We start from the raw sequence: 23,342 nt of genomic DNA, 5'->3' as shown, positions 1-23,342 counted from the left end.
AACCAATCAATTAGCTTTAACTGATCTAGGGTAAGTAAGAAAGCAAATGTCTGATTGGTTCTTAGCTTTGCTGATAGTCCCATCTCCCTCAATGCTCAGTGTTGAAAACCAATGCTCATTGAGCTTTAAGACACATTTGTTAATGTAACCTTTAGAGCTACAGGATAGGCTACCTCAGCGATTCCATAGGTACAACTAAATAAATGACAGCTAGAATCTGATTGGTTGCTATAGGCAACGTCTCCACTTTTCCAAACCCGCAGTTTAGTAAAGTCTTGTTGATGGGCATTAAAAGCTATGAGCGCTTGATTGTAATGCAGGTGTATATACAAGCTCGGCTGGGCGCAATAATTCCATACATTTTTGACTTCCAAAGGAAATATTTGAAAGACGATTGGGTTGTTTGACCAGAACCTGATATCAGTCTTAACATATACCCTGAACTTTTGTTTTGAGCAATATAAATTTAGGATCTCAATTATTTTTAACAACATTATTATTATTATTTTTTTATCTACCTCTTTATTCTACTCCATGACTTGTCTCTCCTAGGGGTAGATTTATCAAGCTGCAGGTCTGAAAAGTGGAGATGTTGCCTATAGCAACCAAACAGATTCTAGTTATCATTTATTTACTACATTCTACAAAATGACAGCTAGAATCTGATTGGTCGCTATAGGCAACATCTCCACCTTTTCAAATCTGCAGCTTGATAAATTTACCCCTTAGTCTATATAGCATTTGTCTTAATAACGGCATTAATACGATGCGCTCGCACCTGGAGTCCTCGTCACCTATGTAACTATCGTATATAAACTTATCCACCTCCACAACCTCAGTCATATCCTGCTTCTGTTACCTATACAACATATGTTTCTTTAATTATTACACCTCTCCCCCCCACACACACATTATCACCTCTTCTTTACTACCTATTATAGAAATAAAATAAAATATTTAAACCATACTATGGGGTATATTTACTAAACTGCGGGTTTAAAAAAGTGGAGATGTTGCCCATAGCAACCAATCAGATTCTAGCTGTCATTTTGCAGAATGTACTAAATAAATGACAGCTAGACTCTGATTGGTTGCTATAGGCAACATCTCCACTTTCTCAAACCCGCAGTTTAGTAAATCTAGCCCTATGTGTCCAACCTGTCTTGATCACAACCTATATGACTTTGGTCGGAGATGTCCTCTCTTGGACAGAAGTACTTGCTTTCTCTGCAATACCAAACATCCGATTATTCCTTGTACAAGGTCCAACATCAAATTCACACAACACCTCCAGTACCTCTATATACATCCACGTTTGCATAAACCATCCAACTAGTGAGGGACACCAGTGTGATAACTATTTATCACATCCACCTTCGTCCTGTCCGTCACAACACAAGACACCTTTATGCCATTTGTCAGACACTTGCCATTTTTAGTAAAAAGACTTTGTTTCGATCATTAACTACCGACAAAAGTACAAAACCACAGCACAAATGCATTTCAGTGAGGTCACAAAGCTACTTTTGCACAAGGGCACCTCGTTTTTCGGGGAGCCCATGAATTTGAGGGCTGAGGTGACAGAGTTTGCGAAGGGGCAACTGTTTGCTGGCAGGAGTTGTGCAAATCAAGTGGTTTCTTGCTGAGTGGTCAGATTCTTAGCTACATGAAGAATTCTAACACTGATTAGTGACACTATATATATATTTTCTTCTTAGGCACAAGGATGACCCTACTTTTGCAATTAACTGCATAAAGAAGATTACATTCAGCAGGACAGGATTGAAATGAGATAAAAAGGTGGGAAGGGCGTGTTTACTGGCTGGTCCCTGTTTTGCTGGGGGGGGGGGGGGGAACAGTTGTGGCATGCTTACTGTTTGCACCCTGTGCACTTTCAGAGCACTTGCCAATCGAAAAAACTAGGTGCAGCAAGATATTACGGGGGTGTTTCCAAAGAAATGTACCTTGAAATGCATTGGATGAATGGATAGGCGCATACACACATAGAAATACATTGCTGGTTTGTAGCTTTTGTGATTTGTAGAAGATCCTTAATGTCTTACGTTTCATTATGACATATACACCAGTCATCAATTCAACTACTTTCAACGTGTCCCTCCTGTTCAATGACATCACTTCTAAGCGTATCCCCCAAAATGGTTTATATTATTTGTTAGGTAATAAAATGTCGCTCATCATGTACAAATATTTATAGCAACACTGCAAGGTCTCCCATCACCTATATAGTGTCATAGTGACACACTTATCTCATATACAGCAGAGGTGAATAAACTCATGTGTAGCCTTGTCACATGGCACAGTGTACTCCTTGCCTGTGTGACAGCGTGTCCCCTCAAACATGTGTCAGTACCCCCTTACCTGTCAGTGTAAATCCAGTGTCACAATGCTCCCCCTTTACCTGTCAGTGTTACAGTGCCTCCCCCTTACCTGTCAGTGTCACAGTGCCCCCCCTTACTTGTCAGTGTTACAGTGCCCCCCCCTTACCTGTCAGTGTCACAGTGCCCCCCCTTACCTGTCAGTGTCACAGTGCCCCCCCCCTTTACCTGTCAGTGTCACAGTGCTCCCCCTTTACCTGTCAGTGTTACAGTGCCTCCCCCTTACCTGTCAGTGTCACAGTGCCCCCCCCTTACTTGTCAGTGTTACAGTGCCTCCCCCTTACCTGTCAGTGTCACAGTGCCCCCCCTTAATTGTCAGTGTTACAGTGCCCCCCCTTACCTGTCAGTGTCACAGTGCTCCCCCTTTACCTGTCAGTGTTACAGTGCCTCCCCCTTACCTGTCAGTGTCACAGTGCCCCCCCCTTACTTGTCAGTGTTACAGTGCCTCCCCCTTACCTGTCAGTGTCACAGTGCCCCCCCTTAATTGTCAGTGTTACAGTGCCTCCCCCTTACCTGTCAGTGTCACAGTGCCCCCCCCTTACTTGTCAGTGTTACAGTGCCTCCCCCTTACCTGTCAGTGTCACAGTGCCCCCCCTTAATTGTCAGTGTTACAGTGCCCCCCCTTACCTGTCAGTGTCACAGTGCCCCCCCCCCTACTTGTCAGTGTTACAGTGTCCCCCCCTTACCTGTCGGTGTTACAGTGTCCCCCCATTACCTGTCGGTGTTACAGTGTCCCCCCATTACCTGTCGGTGTTACAGTGTCCCCCCCTACTTGTCAGTGTCACAGTGCCCCCCCCTTACTTGTCAGTGTAAATCCTGTGCCACAGTGTCCCACCTTACCTGTCAGTGTCACAGTGTCCCCCCCTTACTTGTCAGTGTAAATCCTGTGTCACAGTGTCCCACCTTACCTGTCAGTGTCACAGTGCCCCCCACTTACTTGTCAGTGTCACAGTGCCCCCCCCCCCTTATCTGTCAGTGACCCCAGCTCCTGACATGTATGACAGTGTCCCCTTTCACACATATATGACAGTGTCCCCCTCACACATGTATGACAGTGTCCCCTTTCACACATGTATGACAGTGTCCCCCTCACACATGTATGACAGTGTCCCCCTCACACATGTATGACAGTGTCCCCTTTCACACATGTATGACAGTGTCCCCCTCACACATGTATGACAGTGTCCCCCTCACACATGTATGACAGTGTCCCCCTCACACATGTATGACAGTGTCCCCTTTCACACATGTATGACAGTGTCCCCCTCACACATGTATGACAGTCCCCCTCACCTGTAGGACACCTGTTTCCGGAAGGTCAGGTTCCGGAGCTTCTCCTCCACGGACTCCTCCCTGTACCCGGTCCCCGGCTCCTGCACAACGGACTCCCCGGCCGTGTCCTGGCCTCCCTCGGCTCCCCGGCAGCCGCTGTCCCTGCTCTGAGCTCCGTCCAGAGGCGGGTTCATGTCTGTGCCGGCCCCGGGGCTGAGCGGGGGGTCCCGGGCACAGTCACAGCTCCGCTCCCAGGCGCTGCTAATGGAGGAGGCGCTGCGGCAGCATCCATGGGGGGAGAGACCGGGGCATTGTGGGAAACTCCTCCCCGACCAATCAGTGCTCGGCAGCCCCCTATGTGCCCGCCCCTCATCATCACTGGACCACCCTCCCCTCCTCATCATCACTGGACCACCCTGATCATTCTCATCATCACTGAACCACCCTGATCATCCTCATCCCTGGACCACCCTCCCCTCATCATCACTGGACCACCCTGATCATCCTCATCCCTGGACCACCCTCCCCTCATCATCACTGGACCACCCTGATCATCCTCATCATCACTGAACCACCCTGCCCCTCCTCATCACTGGACCACCCTGATCATCCTCATCATTACTGGACCACCCTGATCATCCTCATAATCACTGGACCACCCTGATCATCCTCTTTCCTGGACCACCCTGATCATCCTCATCCCTGGACCACCCTGATCATCCTCATCCCTGGACCACCCTGATCATCCTCATCACTGGACAACCCTGATCATCCTCATCATCACTGGACCACCCTGATCATCCTCATCCCTGGACCACCCTGATCATCCTCATCACTGGACCACCCTGATCATCCTCATCCCTGGACCACCCTGATCATCCTCATCACTGGACCACCCCCCCCCCCCCTCATCATCACTGGACCACCCTCTCCTCATCATCACTGGACCACCCTGATCATCCTCATCATCCCTGGACCACCCTGATCATCCTCATCACTGGACCACCCTGATCATCCTCATCATCACTGGACCACCCTGATCATCCTCATCATCACTGGACCACCCTGCCCCTCCTCATCACTGGACCACCCTGATCATCCTCATCATTACTGGACCACCCTGATCATCCTCATCCCTGGACCACCCTGATCATCCTCATCACTGGACCACCCTGATCATCCTCATCCCTGGACCACCCTCCCCTCATCATCACTGGACCACCCTGATCATCCTCATCATCACTGAACCACCCTGCCCCTCCTCATCACTAGACCACCCTGATCATCCTCATCATCACTGGACCACCCTGATCATCCTCATCCCTGGACCACACTGATCATCCTCATCACAGGACCACCCTGATCATCCTCATCCCTGGACCACCCTAATCATCCTCATCACTGGACCAACCCCCCCCCCCCTCATCATCACTGGACCACCCTCCCCTCCTCATCATCACTGGACCACCCTGATCATCCTCATCATTACTGGACCACCCTGATCATCCTCATCATCACTGGACCACCCTGATCATCCTCATCCCGGGACCACCCTGATCATCCTCATCACTGGACCACCCTGATCATCCTCATCCCTGGACCACCCTGATCATCCTCATCACTGGACCAACCCCCCACCCCCCCCCCCCTCATCATCACTGGACCACCCTCCCCTCCTCATCATCACTGGACCACCCTGATCATTTTCATCATCACTGGACCACCCTGATCATCCTCATCCCTGGACCACCCTGATCATCCTCATCACTGGACCACCCTGATCATCCTCATCCCTGGACCACCCTCCGCTCATCATCACTGGACCACCCTGATAATCCTCATGATCACTGGACCACCCTGCCCCTCCTCATCACTGGACCACCCTGATCATCCTCATCATCACTGGACCACCCTGATCATCCTCATCATCACTGGACCACCCTGATCATCCTCATCCCTGGACCACCCTGATCATCCTCATCACTGGACCACCCTGATCATCCTCATCCCTGGACCACCCTCCCCTCATCATCACTGGACCACCCTGATCATCCTCATCATCACTGAACCACCCTGCCCCTCCTCATCACTGGACCACCCTGATCATCCTCATCATCACTGGACCACCCTGATCATCCTCATCCCTGGACCACACTGATCATCCTCATCACAGGACCACCCTGATCATCCTCATCCCTGGACCACCCTAATCATCCTCATCACTGGACCAACCCCCCCTCATCATCACTGGACCACCCTGCCCTCCTCATCATCACTGGACCACCCTGATCATCCTCATCATTACTGGACCACCGTGATCATCCTCATCATCACTGGACCACCCTGATCATCCTCATCCCTGGACCATCCTGATCATCCTCATCACTGGACCAACCCCCCACCCCCCCCCCCCTCATCATCACTGGACCACCCTCCCCTCCTCATCATCACTGGACCACCCTGATCATTCTCATCATCACTGGACCACCCTGATCATCCTCATCCCTGGACCACCCTGATCATCCTCATCACTGGACCACCCTGATCATCCTCATCCCTGGACCACCCTCCGCTCATCATCACTGGACCACCCTGATAATCCTCATGATCACTGGACCACCCTGCCCCTCCTCATCACTGGACCACCCTGATCATCCTCATCATCACTGGACCACCCTGATCATCCTCATCATCACTGGACCACCCTGATCATCCTCATCCCTGGACCACCCTGATCATCCTCATCACTGGACCACCCCCCCCCCTCATCATCACTGGACCACCCTCCCCTCATCATCACTGGACCACCCTGATCATCCTCATCATCCCTGGACCACCCTGATCATCCTCATCATCCCTGGACCATCCTGATCATCCTCATCATCACTGGACCACCCTGATCATCCTCAGCATCACTGGACCACCCTGATCATCCTCATCCCTGGACCACCCTGATCATCCTCATCACTGGACCACCCTGATTATCCTCATCCCTGGACCACCCTCCCCTCATCATCACTGGACCACCCTCCCCTCCTCATCACTGGACCACCCTGCCCCTCCTCATCACTGGACCACCCTGCCCCTCCTCATCACTGGACCACCCTGATCATCCTCATCATCATTGGACCACCCTGATCATCATCTTCACTGGACCACCCTCCCCTCATCATCACTGGACCACCCTGATCATCCTCATCCCTGGACCACCCTCCCCTCATCACAGGACCACCCTTATCATCCTCATCATCACTGGACCACCCTGATCATCCTCATCATCACTGGACCACCCTCCCCTCCTCATCATCAATGGACCACCCTGATCATTCTCATCATCCCTGGACCACCCTGATCATCCTCATCACTGGACCACCCTGATCATCCTCATCATCACTGGACCAGCCGGATCATCCTCAGCATCACTGAACAGGGATGAGGATGATCAGGGTGGATCATCCTCATCCCTGGACCACCCTGATCATCCTCATCACTGGACCACCCTGATCATCCTCATCACTGGACCACCCTGATCATCCTCATCATCACTGGACCACCCTGATCATCATCATCACTGGACCACCCACCCCTCCTCATCACTGGACCACCCTGATCATCCTCATCCCTGGACCACCCTCCCCTCATCACTGGACCACCCTTATCATCCTCATCATCACTAGACCGCCCTGATCATCCTCATCATCACTGGACCACCCTCCCCTCATCATCATCACTGGACCACCCTCCCCTCATCATCATCACTGGACCACCCTGATCATCATCATCATCACTGGACCACCCTGATCATCCTCATCATCACTGGACCACCCTGATCATCCTCATCACTGGACCACCCTGATCATCCACATCACTGGACCACCCTGATCATCCTCATCCCTGGACCACCCTGATCATCCTCATCACTGGACCACCCTCCCCTCATCATCACTGGACCACCCTGATCATCCTCATCATCACTGGACCACCCTGCCCCTCATCACTGGACCACCCTCCCCTCATCATCACTGGACCACCCTGCCCCTCATCACTGGACCACCCTGATCATCCTCATCACTGGACCACCCTGATCATCCTCATCACTGGACCACCCTCCCCTCATCATCCCTGGACCACCCTCCCCTCCTCACTGGACCACCCTGATCATCCTCATCACTGGACCACCCGGCCCTTCATCACTGGACCACCCTGATCATCCTCATCACTGGACCACCCTGATCATCCTCATCATCACTGGACCACCCTGCCCCTCATCACTGGACCACCCTGATCATCCTCATCACTGGACCACCCTGATCATCCTCATCACTGGACCATTCGATCATCCTCATCACTGGACCACCCTGATCATCATCATCACTGGACCACCCTAATCATCCTCATCACTGGACCACCCTAATCATCCTCATCACTGGACCACCCTCCCCTCATCACTGTACCATCCTGATCATCCTCATCACTGGACCAACCTGCCCCTCATCATCACTGGACCACCCTGATCATCCTCATCACTGGACCACCCTGATCATCCTCATCACTGGACCACCCTGATCATGCTCACCATCACTGGACGACCCTGATCCTCATCACTGGACCACCCTGATCATCCTCATCACTGGACCACCCTGCCCCTCATCATCACTGGACCACCCTGATTATCCTCATCACTGGACCACCCTGATCATCCTCATCACTGGACCACCCTGCCCCTCATCATCACTGGACCACCCTGATCATCCTCACCATCACTGGACCACCCTGAACCTCATCACTGGACCACCCTGATCATCCTCATCATCACTGGACCACCCTGATCATCCTCATCACTGGACCACCCTGCCCCTCATCATCACTGGACCACCCTGATCATCCTCATCACTGGACCACCCTGATCATCCTCATCACTGGACCACCCTGATCACCCTCATCACTGGACCACCCTGATCATCCTCATCATCACTGGACCACCCGCCCCTCATCATCCCTGGACCACCCTGCCCCGCATCATCACTGGACCACCCTGATCATCCTCATCATCACTGGACCACCCTGATCATCCTCATCATCACTGGACCACCTTGATCATCCTCATCACTGGACCACCCTGATCATCCTCATTACTGGACCACCCTGCCCCTCATCATCACTGGACCACCCTCCCCTCATCATCACTGGACCACCCTCCCCTCATCATCACTGGACAACCCTGATGCTCATCATCACTGGACCACCCTTATCCTCATCACTGGACCACGCTGCCCATCATAATCACTGTACCACCCTGCTCCTCATCATCACTGGACCACCCTGTCCCACATCATCACTGGACCTCCCTGATCATCCTCATTACTGGACCACCCTGCCCCTCATCATCACTAGACCACCCTCCTCTCATCATCACTGGACCACCCTCCCCTCATCATCACTGGACCACCCTGATCCTCATCATCCCTGGACCACCCTCCCCTCATCATCACTGGACCACCCTCCTCTCATCATCACTGGACCCTCCCCTCCTCATCACTGGACCATCCTGATCCTTATCATCACTGGACCACCCTGCCCCTTATCATCACTGGACCACCCTGATCATCCTCATCACTGGACCACCCTGATCATCCTCATTACTGGACCACCCTGCCCCTCATCATCACTAGACCACCCTCCCCTCATCATCACTGGACCACCCTCCCCTCATCATCACTGGACCACCCTGCCCTTCATCACTGGACCACGCTGCCCCTCATCACTGGACCACCCTGCCCCTCCTCATCACTGGACCACCCTGCTCCTCATCACTGGACCACCCTGCCCCTCATCACTGGACCTCCCTGCCCCTCATCATCACTGGACCACCCTGACCATCCTCATCACTGGACCACCCTGCCCCTCATCATCACTGGACCACCCTGACCCTCATCATCACTGGACCACCCTGACTCTCATCATTACTGGACCAACCTGTCCCTCATCATCACTGGACCACCCTGACCATCCTCATCATTACTGGACCACCCTGCCCCTCATCACTGGACCACCCTGACCATCCTCATTACTATAATATACACCTCATTATACTACTGTATATTACATATCCACTCATACCCTGCATTATACAGTATACTATCCTGATCATCCCTCATTACTATAATATACACCTCATTATACTACTATGTATTACATATCACCTCATACCCTGCATTACACAGTATACTACCCTGACTATCCCTCATTACTATAATATACACCTCATTATACTACTGTGTATTACATATCACCTCATACCCTGCATTATACAGTATACTACCCTGATCATCCCTCATTACAATAATATACACCTCATTATACTACTGTGTATTACATATCACCTTATACCCTGCATTATACAGTATACTACCCTAACCATCCCTCATTACTATAATATACACCTCATTATACTGCTGTGTATTACATATCACCTCATACCCTGCATTATACAGTATACTACCCTGACTATCCCTCATTACTATAATATACACCTCATTATACTACTGTGTGCTACATATCACCTCATACCCTGCATTATACAGTATACTACCCTGACCATCCATCATTACTATAATATACACCTCATTATACTACTGTGTATTACATATCACCTCATACCCTGCATTATACAGTATACTACACTGACCATCCTCATTACTATAATATACACCTCATTATACTACTGTGTATTACATATCACCTCATACCCTGCATTATACAGTATACTACCCTGATCATCCCTCATTACTATAATATACACCTCATTATACTACTGTGTATTACATATCACCTTATACCCTGCATTATACAGTATACTACCCTGACCATCCTCATTACCATAATATACACCTCATTATACTACTGTGTATTACATATCACCTCATACCCTGCATTATACAGTATACTACCCTGCCCATCCCTTATTACTATAATATACACCTTATTATACTAGTGTGAATTACATATCACCTTATACCCTGCATTATACAATATACTACCCTGATCATCCCTCATTACTATAATATACACCTTATTATACTACTGTGTATTACATATAACCTCATACCCTGCATTATACAGTATACTACCCTGACCATCCTCATTACTATAATATACACCTCATTATACTACTGTGTATTACATATCACCTCATACCCTGCATTATACAGTATACTACCCTGACTATCCCTCATTACTATAATATACACCTCATTATACTACTGTGTATTACATATCACCTTATACCCTGCATTATACAGTATACTACCCTGACCATCCCTCATTACTATAATATACACCTCATTATACTAGTGTGAATTACATATCACCTTATACCCTGCATTATACAGTATACTACCCTGATCATCCCTCATTACTATAATATACACCTCATTATACTAGTGTGTATTACATATCACCTCATACCCTGCATTATACAGTATACTACCCTGACCATCCCTAATTACTATAATATACACCTCATTATACTACTGTGTATTACATATCACCTCATACCCTGCATTATACAGTATACTACCCTGACCATCCTCATTACTATAATATACACCTCATTATACTACTGTGTATTACATATCACCTCATACCATGCATTATACAGTATTCCACCCTGACCATCCCTCATTACTATAATATACACCTCATTATACTACTGTGTATTACATATCACCTCATACCCTGCATTATACAGTATACTACCCTGACCATCCCTCATTACTATAATATACACCTCATTATACTACTGTGTGCTACATATCACCTCATACCCTGCATTATACAGTATACTACCCTGACCATCCCTCATTACTATAATATACACCTCATTATACTACTGTGCATTACATATCACCTTATACCCTGCATTATACAGTATACTACCCTGACCATCCTCATTACTATAATATACACCTCATTATACTACTGTGTATTACATATCACCTCATACCCTGCATTATACAGTATACTACCCTGATCATCCCTCAATACTATAATATACACCTCATTATACTACTGTGTATTACATATCACCTCATACCCTGCATTATACAGTATACTACCCTGACCATCCCTCATTACTATAATATACACCTCATTATACTACTGTGTACTACATATCACCTCATACCCTGCATTATACAGTATACTACCCTTACCATCCCTCATTACTATAATATACACCTCATTATACTACTGTGTATTACATATCACCTCATACCCTGCATTATACAGTATACTACCCTGATCATCCCTCAATACTATAATATACAACTCATTATACTACTGTGTATTACATATCACCTCATACCCTGCATTATACAGTATACTACCCTGATCATCCCTCAATACTATAATATACAACTCATTATACTACTGTGTATTACATATCACCTCATACCCTGCATTATACAGTATACTACCCTGATCATCCCTCATTACTATAATATACACCTCATTATACTACTGTGTATTACATATCACCTCATACCCTGCATTATACAGTATACTACCCTGATCATCCCTCAATACTATAATATACAACTCATTATACTACTGTGTATTACATATCACCTCATACCCTGCATTATACAGTATACTACCCTGATCATCCCTCAATACTATAATATACACCTCATTATACTACTGTGTATTACATATCACTTTATACCCTGCATTATACAGTATACTACTCTGATCATCCCTCATTACTATAATATACACCTCATTATACTACTGTGTATAACATATCACCTCATACCCTGCATTATACAGTATACTACCCTGATCATCCCTCAATACTATAATATACAACTCATTATACTACTGTGTATTACATATCACCTCATACCCTGCATTATACAGTATACTACCCTGATCATCCCTCATTACTATAATATACACCTCATTATACTACTGTGTATTACATATCACCTCATACCCTGCATTATACAGTATACTACCCTGATCATCCCTCAATACTATTACTGTGTATTACACATCACCTCATACCCTGCATTATACAGTATACTACCCTGACCATCCTCATTACTATAATATACACCTCATTATACTACTGTGTATTACATATCACCTCATACCCTGCATTATACAGTATACTACCCTGATCATCCTCATTACTATAATATACACCTCATTATTCTACTGTGTATAACATATCACCTCATACCCTGCATTATACAGTATACTACCCTGACCATCCCTCATTACTATAATATACACCTCATTATACTAATGTGTATTACATATCACCTCATACCCTGCATTATACAGTGTGAACATATGTGGTTTCCAAATAACTCAGACACGGTATTAGAGGAAAAATAGAAGGATGATTTATTCTGCAGAACAGGATTAAATACAGCACAGGCCCGTAACGATAGCAGGTCCAACACGTGAGGAAATCAGTTCAAATAAATCCAGTCGGATAGGTACAGCACAGTCCCCTTAACAGTAGCAGGTCCAACAAGTCAGGAAATCCGTTCAGATAAATTCAGTGAGATATGTTCCACAGCAACTTTCTGGCACAGCATCACCTCTTGGCCAAAAGTTAATCACACAAGTGTCCAGCTCCCAGGGTAGCCTCTTTTATCACCTCCTAATCCCCCTTTGGGATCTGCCTGCCCAGGGAAGTTGCAAAAGGTCTTGATTGGTTGGCTGCTTACACTATCCAGCCCCCTCCCCTACCTTACCAGGTCTCTTTAATCAGGTGACCCCTGCTGGGTCTGGCTCCTGGCTGGATGTAGAGCTCACTAGTGGACAATGGGGAGCAAACAGAAATAACAATCATATCTTAATTCACTTAACTCCTGAGTGTCCCCTGTGGAGGTGGAATTTAACCCCTGAAGTACCTTTCCAAGGATATGTTATAGCTACCTCACTGATACTTCCTGATAACAACATGGCTGAAAAGTGCAGTTCAGGTATGGAGTAGGTTAAGGTGTTGTAACATCATACACCATGCCTGTTATTTCACATTCCTCCCCCCACTTTTTAGTCCATGTACCCCGAGGTGAGTGAGACTGGCTGGACAGTTCCAGAGGCGTGATGAGGTTTGGAGTCTGGTTCCTGCTGACAAGACAAGCCATCCGTGTTTCCGTGATCATTGCCCTTTTTGTGAGAGATGGAAAAGTTATACAGTTGTAAGGCCAAGCGCCATCTTAGCAACCGTCCATTGTTCCCTGCGGGGCGTTGTAGCCAACTAAGGGGATTATGATCTATGACCACTGAAAACTCATGCCCATATAAGCACGGCTACAACTTTTTGAGAGCCCAAACTATGGCCAGGCACTCCTTTTCAATAGTGGCGTATGCTATCTCACGATCAACAAGTTTCCGGGAGAGATAGGCCACTGGGTGTTCACAACCATCCTCCCCTACTTGACTCAAGACAGCTCCTATTCCACAGCCCGAGGCATCTGTTTGCACAATGAACTGCCGTCGGAAGTCAGGGGCTGCTAATACTTGAGACCTGGACAAGATATCCTTAAGCTGGGAAAAGGCCTGCTCACAATCAGGGGTCCAGTCAATTTGTCGGGAGTACTTTTTGGTTGTCAAATCAGTCAGCGGCTTGGCAATGGTGCTGTACTGGGGCACAAACTTGCAATAGTACACCGCCGTCCCAAGGAAGGCGCATATCTGTTTTTTGTTGGTGGGATGAGGCCAATTCAGGATGGCATCAATTGTTGCCGGCTCCGATCGAATATTTCCTCCACCAACCCTGTGCCCGAGGTACAACAACTCCGGCATCCCCATCTGACATTTGCCTGGTCTGATCGTCAACCCTGCCTGGCTAATCCGGGCTAATACTTGGGCCACATGTTGCAGGTGGTCCTCCCAGGTCTCACTAAAAATAACTATATCATCCAGGTATGCCTGGGCACACTCCTCACACCCTGTCAGCAAACGGTCTACTGTATGCTGAAAGGTGGCCGGGGCATTCTTCATTCCGAAGGGCACGGCAGTAAATTCAAATAGTCCAAACGGAGTGGTGAACGCGGACTGATCCTGTGCCTCCCTGGTAAGGTGTAACTGCCAGTACCCCTTACTAAGGTCCAGCCTGTCTAACAGCTCATCTACCCGGGGCATGGGATACGTGTCTGTCACCGTCACTTCATCAGTTTCTTATAATCCACGCAGAAGCGTGTACTCCGGTCTTTCTTGGGCACTAACACCACACTGGCCGCCCAGGGACTATTGGATGGTATAATGACCCCCAGTGCCAGCATTTCATCGACCTCTTTTTTGATCATGTCAAGCACCTCGGGACTCACTCGATACGTGGGTTGCCGAATAGGCCGAGCCTCCCCGGTGTCGACATGATGGGTCACTACATGAGTGCGCCCAGGCCAGCTGGTGAACTGAGACCGCTCTACCTCCAATACTCCCTTCATCTGTTGAGTCTGGGCTCCTGTTAACTGCTGGCCTATGGGTACTGCCTCCACCCCTAGGTCCTTTTTGGTTGCTGCGAGAATGTCGGCTATGGGGTCAGACTCTGGGTCGTCCATAGGTGGGCAGCAGGTATTAATGTGATAGGTACCCACCGCTACCCCGTTTGATTTAGTGCTATAACGTAATCTACCCAACCCTGTCTGTTCACTACAGTATAGGGCCCTGCCCAGGTCGCCTGTAATTTGTGCTTTCTGGCAGGTACTAGCACCATCACTTTCTGTCCAACTTCTAACTCCCTTTCTCGAGCCCCCTGGTTGTAATAATGGCGCTGCCGTTCCTGCGCCCCCAAAGTATGGTCATGAGTGAGCTGCATCAACCTCTACAGTCTATCCCTCATTTGTACCACATATTTTAAGACTGGAACCTCAGGTTCCTGGAATGACCCTTCCCAGCTTTCCCGGACTAGGTCGAGAGGTCCCCGTACCCTTCGTGCATATAATAACTCAAAAGGAGAGAACCCGGTAGAATCCTGCGGCACTTCGCGGTACGCGAATAATAGCTGCTGCAATGACTTCTTACAGTCTCCCCCCTCCGACTCAGCATATGCCCGCATCAACTGCTTAAGGGTCCAATTAAATCTTTCGCAAAGACCGTTAGTCTGGGGATGGTAGGGGGTTGTGCGTAAGGGATGGACCCCAAATTTGTCCCATACTGTCTGCAGCAAGTCCCCTTGAAATTGCTTCCCCTGGTCGGTGACTATTTCTTGAGGGAATCCTACATGGCTAAAGATATTCATGAGAGCCTGGGCAATATGTTCAGCATCTATGGATGCTAGTGCCACTGCCTCTGGGTATCTAGTCACATAGTCGGATGTACTTCTTCCTTGTTCAGCTAGCTTTCTTAAAAGGTCCCACAATGTCCATGGCTACCCTCCTAAATGGCTCACCTATGATGGGCATGGACTGTAGGGGGAAGCGACATAGGGGTCCCCCGAGGCATTGGCATACATTCCATGAGGACCTATAGTGTTTGATTTCCTGGTTAACTCCAGGCCAGAAGAAATGTCATAGCAACCGGGCACAGGTTTAACGAACCCCTAGGTGGCCAGCTAGGGAGATGTCATGGGCTAGTGCTAGTAACCGGCGGCGGTACTGCTGGGGAACAATCAGCTATTTCCTAGCAACTCCTGGCTCTAGAGGGTCAGCCTTGGCGGGTACCCGGTACAACCTCCCTGCTTCCCGCATGATCCTATCCTCCTGAGGTCCCCAATCTGTCCTTTCTGCCATACTGCGGAGACCATGTAAGGATGGGTCAGTCTGTTGGGCTTACCTAAATGCAGTCCTATCTACCTCCCCCAGATTCATGTCAATGTCAGGTAATTCTGGTACAGCATTCCTCACTGACAGCGGTTCAGGTGGTGTGGCAGCTGATCCAACAGGGACTTCTGTTGCTGGTATGGGTGGGTCTTCGGGAGCTGTCTCTAAAGCCTGTGCTCGACTCCATGTGATAGCTCCCACAAAGTAACTGGCCAATCCTCCCCCCAGATCATTCCCCAGAATAACGTGGGTAGGTAACCCATCCAAAAGTCCCACATTCACCTCCCCCGATCCATGGCCCCAATCCAAATGAACCCTGGCCATGGGGATAACTGTAATCTCGCCTCCCGCCATCGAAATTTTGATTTTCTGGTTCTTTAGCCATTGATTAGGTGGGACTAAACTGGGCCGTATCAGAGTAATAGAAGCCCCGGAGACCCTGCAGTTCCTGGCCATTCACTTCTACAAACTGCAGGTGTCCCTTCATATTTGCAGGGTTAGCCTTCCCGATTGCCGCTACAACCTCCACCTGATAGACTACTTCCTCCGCCTCTGGCACATCAGGATTGTAGTACCCCTCCCCACCCTCAATTGATGTACCTTGGCACACCGACACTGGGGGCACAGCTGGTCTCAATCCAGAGAACGGTCTTCCTCCCCGTGGGCAATTTCTTTGTATGTGTCCTGGTTGTTGGCAAGTGTAGCACCTCCTAGGGTTGGATACTGCTAGACCACGAGGTCTGGGCGCACTAGAGTGCTAGAGCTGGGGTACGTGGCGGCATGGGGCGTGATGTAGCCAGTGGTGTCTCTCGATCAGGTGGGGTCCTTCGAATAGTTGCCCATTCACCTCCGCTAGGCCCCCTCCATTGGGGACGGTTTGCAAGGAATTCATCGGCTAATGCTGCTGCTTTCTCTGGGGTAGTGGGATTTCTGTCCACCCCTCACTCTCTTATTTCTGGAGCTATTTTATTCATTAGCTGCTCCAATATAAAGATGTTTTTAATGTCTGTTAAGGTTGTGGCTTGCTTCCCTTCTAGTCACCGATTACAGTTTCTTTGCAATAAACTGCTAAATTCCGTTTAAGAAGAGTCACTGCTTCTTACCATGGTTCTGAACTTAGTGCGGTAGGATTCAGGGGTGATCGCTTATCGAGCCAACAATACTTTCCGAATCTCCTGGTAGTCTCTTCCTTGCTCTGGGCTCAGGGCATGGTATGCCTCCTGCGCTCGGCCCATCAGACTAGGTATCAAATATTTTGATTCCTCTGCCACAGGTATATCATGCATTGCCATCATGGACTCAAATACCTGAAGGTGAGTGTCAATGTCCGTGACTGATTCCACAAAGTGTGGTACATCGTGATATCCCAATCGTGGCGTCTGTCTTCCTTCCAATACTGACACTGATACCATTGCAGGTGCCACGACCGATCTACCCAGCGCTGCTCCCAATACTGCTGCCCTCTCATGTGCGGCAGCTCCTGGTCCAAGTACATCCAGCCAAATCTGCAGCTGTTCCGTGTTGCCGACGGTTATTGCAGCTACCCGGTTTGTCATGCCCCTGGTTCTATTACTGAGTTCCCCTGCCGGGTCCTGAACCGCGTCCTCCTCTTCCTCCTCATCACCAGGGTTTTCTACATCCCATTGAGCCAATTTTTCGATTAGGGACACCCTGGTATCCGTTGGGTTGATTTCAATTTTTCTTGCCTGACAAAGTTCCTGCAGGATTCCTTTCTTGGTGTTTCTGTATGTTTGTGCTGCTGTCTCCAATCTGCTGTGCCTTTCCAATTCCGTGCTTGTTACTGAGTGATCCCACCGCTTGCCAACAAATGTGAAGATACCTGGTTCCCAAATCACTCAGACACAGGTATTAGAGGAAAAATAGAAGGATGATTTATTCTGCAGAACAGGATTAAACACAGCACAGCTCCTAAACGATAGCAGGTCCAACAAGTGAGGAGATCAGTTCAAATAAATCCAATGGGATAGGGACAGCACAGTCCCCTTAACAGTAGCAGGTCCAACAAGTCAGGAAATACATTCAGATAAATCCAGTGAGATATGTTCCACAGCAACTTTTTGCCAGAGGATCTCCTCTTGGCAAAAGTGTCCAGCTCCCAGGGTAGCCTCTTTTATCACCCCCTAATCCCCCTTTGGGATCTGCCTGCCTAGTGAAGTTGCAAAAGGTCTTGATTGGTTGGCTGCTTACACTATCCAGCCCCCTCCCCTACCTTCCCAGGTGTCTTCAATCAGGTGACCCCTGCTGGGTCTGGCTCCTGGCTGGCTGTAGAGCTCACTAGTGGACAATAGGGAGCAAACAGAAATAACAATCATATCTTAATTCACTTAACATCTGAGTGTCCCCTGTGGAGGTGGAATTTAACCCCTGAAGTATTTTTCCAAGGATATGTTATAGATACCTCACTGATACTTCCTGATAACAACATGGCTGAAAAGTGCAGTTCAGGTTTGGAGTAGATTAAGGGGTTGTAACATCATACACCATGCCTGTTATTTTACACACACACACACACACACACACACACACACACACATATATATATATATATATATATATAAAATACCCCGCGTGGTGTTATTTAGAGTAATACGTTGAAATTGCACCAGAGAGGTCAGGAGATTTATCCAGAGATTTAAAATGACACAAGTGTATTCTTAACTAACTTCCTTTTATTATTATTATTATTATTATTATTATTATTATTATTAATTATTCTGATATTTATGTTAGAAGCAAACAATTATTTTTAAACAATATCTTATCATTTTAAAACTATTTACAATTGACAATCCTTTAAATTCACCATACTAATAACACTGACATCTCTAATATTAATATATATATAAATTTACTTACAAATACAACTTTAAGATCTACATCGAATATTTCAATAACTATTTGCAGAAGTGGTGCACGTGGTTGGGGCCCATAAATTTCTTTTATTTTTCTTAAGCAAGCAGTTCAAGTATATATATACAGGCCCGGCGCTCCCATTAGGCAAGGTTAGGCACTTGCCTAGGGCGCCGGGCTCTGGAGGGCGCCTGGAGGGCGCCACAGAATGGTAAATGACTTTAAAACTGTGCGGCGACCGCTGACCATACCTGTCACGGCCGCCGCACAGCATTCAGATGCACGGGGAGGGGGGAAGAGGCTATTGCTCACCACCGCCGCCTCTCTGCTCCGTCTCCAACCCTCCACTCACTAGTGTCAGTTGCGCCGATTTTATAAAAATGCCTAGGGCGCCATGGACCCTAGCACCGGCCCTGTATATATAACATGTATCTAAATAACTGCTGATGTTCTCAGTGTCAGTGATGTAATGGTGGAGTTATACTGATCTGTGTCTGCTGAACTGTTATTATACAACTCCAACTTGTCTCTGTCCTCTCACACTGTCCTCAGTACATAGCTCAGTCTCTGTTGTGTACTCACAGATCTCTCTATTCTCTGTCCTCTCACACTGTCCTCAGTACATAGCTCAGTCCCTGTTGTGTACTCACAGATCTCTCTATTCTCTCTCCTCTCACACTGTCCTCAGTACATAGCTCAGTCTCTGTTGTGTACTCACAGATCTCTCTATTCTCTCTCCTCTCACACTGTCCTCAGTACATAGCTCAGTCTCTGTTGTGTACTCACAGATCCCTCTATTCTCTCTCCTCTCACACTGTCCTCAGTACATAGCTCAGTCCCTGTTGTGTACTCACAGATCTCTCTATTCTCTCTCCTCTCACACTGTCCTCAGTACATAGCTCAGTCTCTGTTGTGTACTCACAGATCCCTCTATTCTCTCTCCTCTCACACTGTCCTCAGTACATAGCTCAGTCCCTGTTGTGTACTCACAGATCTCTCTATTCTCTGTCCTCTCACACTGTCCTCAGTACATAGCTCAGTCTCTGTTGTGTATTCACAGATCTCTCTATTCTCTGTCCTCTCACACTGTCCTCAGTACATAGCTCAGTCTCTGTTGTGTACTCACAGATCTCTCTATTCTCTGTCCTCTCACACTGTCCTCAGTACATAGCTCAGTCCCTGTTGTGTACTCACAGATCTCTCTATTCTCTCTCCTCTCACACTGTCCTCAGTACATAGCTCAGTCTCTGTTGTGTACTCACAGATCTCTCTATTCTCTGTCCTCTCACACTGTCCTCAGTACATAGCTCAGTCTCTGTTGTGTACTCACAGATCTCTCTATTCTCTGTCCTCTCACACTGTCCTCAGTACATAGCTCAGTCCCTGTTGTGTACTCACAGATCTCTCTATTCTCTGTCCTCTCACACTGTCCTCAGTACATAGCTCAGTCCCTGTTGTGTACTCACAGATCTCTCTATTCTCTGTCCTCTCACACTGTCCTCAGTACATAGCTCAGTTTCTGTTGTGTACTCACAGATCTCTCTACTGCTTAGTCATTTCCAGCACTGTCCTTTTTCCTCACACCTCTCTTGTGCTCACTTCTTATCTTCTTACACTTTCTTCACTTTTAATCTGCTTATATATCACTTTGTCCCATTGTCATTCTGTCCCTATCTTTTCACTCTCCGTTTATCAGACACAGGGATCTCTCTCAGTGGTCCTGAGTATCACACTCCTCTCTCCCTGTCACCCCCGGCAACCACCAACCACTCCCAACTGTCACCCCTGGCAACCACCAACTACCCCCAACTGTCACCCCTGGCAACCACCAACCACCCCCAACTGTCACCCCTGACAACCACTAACCACTCCCAACTGTCACCCCCGGCAACCAACAACCACCCCCAACTGTCACCCCTGGCAACCACCAACCACTCCCAACTGTCACCCCTGGCAACCACCAACTACCCCCAACTGTCACCCCTGGCAACCACCAACCACTCCCAACTGTCACCCCTGGCAACCACCAACTACCCCCAATTGTCACCCCTGGCAACCACCAACTACCCCCAACTGTCACCCCTGGCAACCACCAACCACTCCCAACTGTCACCCCTGGCAACCACCAACTACCCCCAACTGTCACCCCTGGCAACCACCAACCACTCCCAACTGTCACTTTTCCTCAAGAAATCTTTTTTTTTTTTTAAATCTTTATAAACACTTATAACAATTAACAAATGCAGCCAAATCCAAACATGCAGGTACACGAACAAAGCCATGAGTACACACGTATATTTACATATAGATACACCTCAGGTTACTCAGGTTTTTGGGGTATCACATATATATATATATATATGTCAGTGTGCCGATCATTGTTTCATTTGGTTGGAGGTACTGTTTAATATTTTCCAACCAATCACCGACCGGTCATGTAGTGTGTATGCACTCATGCTCACGATCTCCATAAAGTTTACAGAATCTGGTTCTTTTCAGCCGATGCCGGCGATGAATGTCCCGCTGAATAAATGTAGAAAGTGCTGTAAAAGGAATAATTCATTAGTTCGTTCTGAGACAGAATGTTTCATTTCAGAGTCACAGAAGCTAACGAAATTCGTTAGGACATGTGGATAGTTATAACAAGACGAAGGACCAGATGAAGGTAAATCGTGTCAGTGTGTACCCAGCCTAAGTGCTATTATATACCACTGTCATCAGTGTGCAGAGCACCCTTCATAGAAATTAGTAAGTTTTCCATTTCTCTTTAACTTTAAAACATATTAGAATAAAATATACTCACCAACGGACCCTTTTAACTCCAAGGGCTAGATTTACTAAACGGCGGGTTTGAAAAAGTGTAGATGTTGACTATAGCAACCAATCAGATTCCAGTTATCATTTTGCAGAATGTACTAAATAAATGATAACTCGAATCCGATTGGTTGCTATAGGCAACATCTCCACTTTATCAAACCCGCAGTTTAGTAAATCTAGCCCCATATCTACGTTCACAAATGTGAGTGCGAACCACTCAGCCAAGTGAAAATTAAATATCGTCTTTAAATTATGAGGAAACAATGTATCCAGAGATCATATCCCAACTTATGGCAAAATAGAACAATTTTTCAGTAGCGCTTTAAGTGTTTATCAGTCAGTGTTGCTTGTAAATGTATTGCCTCCTTATAAAATACAATATTGTTACTCATTTAGTTCTTCCATTAGGAGGCTATACTTAGGTAATTACAGGAATTGTTCTGGTGAGGCTTCATAGAAACATATGCCCTCCTGACTCTTCACCACCCACAGATTTACTCTCTCATAGCGCTCTAATTAGTGACACCCACACAAAAATGCATTGTCATCCTGTAGCTGCCACCTTCACGTCACCTTATCCTCCGCAATATTCTTGGTACGGTATTAATTATCAAGCCTGCTTACGCCCACTGTTATCAGTAACGCCTATATAGTATTTTTTTTTCTGCTATCCAATTATCCTAGTATTCGGAATCACTGACCTCACGTCCCCACTCCACAAGTATCCGCGCCCACATTTCTACTGCTCCCGTTTAACTACGTAACTAACACAGCCCAGTAATGCCATGCTCCGCATAAATGTCTCTGAGTATGGTTCATCCAATACAGTACCCCTTGTCATGACAACTATTTAATTGCAGAAAAAAAATCCTGGTCTGCAGAGCTTGCACTTCAGTAGGGATATAGCACTCGTCCTAGTTGTCTCATGACATGTTGAGTATTCTGGCAAGGAAAGACAGATAGAGGACAGGTGTAAGCGGAGAAGAAAAGTCCTGATTATGTAGTGGTAACTGAACCTGTCAGATATCTGAATGCCATGGAAAGCCAAGCCCGTGGTCTTATAAATACTTCACAGGCTTTCTGAGCAAGACGCTCTACCTGTCCTCACCTGCCTCTCTCCATGTCTGTGAGTATAAGATTGCTGATCAGAACTAGGTTATCCACAGTGGAGTGTGGGAGCAAAATTAAAGGGACACAAACCCTA

At 47.4% G+C, this 23,342-nt stretch overlaps 1 protein-coding gene across 1 annotated transcript in view; it reads right to left on the bottom strand.

Annotated features, from left to right (window-relative positions):
• Window positions 1-3,990, bottom strand: part of DGKI (diacylglycerol kinase iota) — a 234,527-nt gene extending 230,537 nt beyond the window's left edge. Inside the window, exon 1 of the mRNA XM_075210399.1 lies at window positions 3,690-3,990. Within this exon, the coding sequence (XP_075066500.1) occupies window positions 3,690-3,862 (173 nt within the window). The 5' untranslated portion in view covers window positions 3,863-3,990. The remainder of the gene's footprint in view (window positions 1-3,689) is intronic.
• Between the last annotated feature and the right edge of the window lie 19,352 nt (window positions 3,991-23,342).

The sequence above is a fragment of the Mixophyes fleayi genome, chromosome 4, assembly GCF_038048845.1.
Source record: "Mixophyes fleayi isolate aMixFle1 chromosome 4, aMixFle1.hap1, whole genome shotgun sequence".
NCBI lineage: Eukaryota > Metazoa > Chordata > Amphibia > Anura > Limnodynastidae > Mixophyes > Mixophyes fleayi.
The sequence above is the reverse complement of the archived record's forward strand: the minus strand, read 5'-3'. Positions and strand labels throughout refer to the sequence as shown.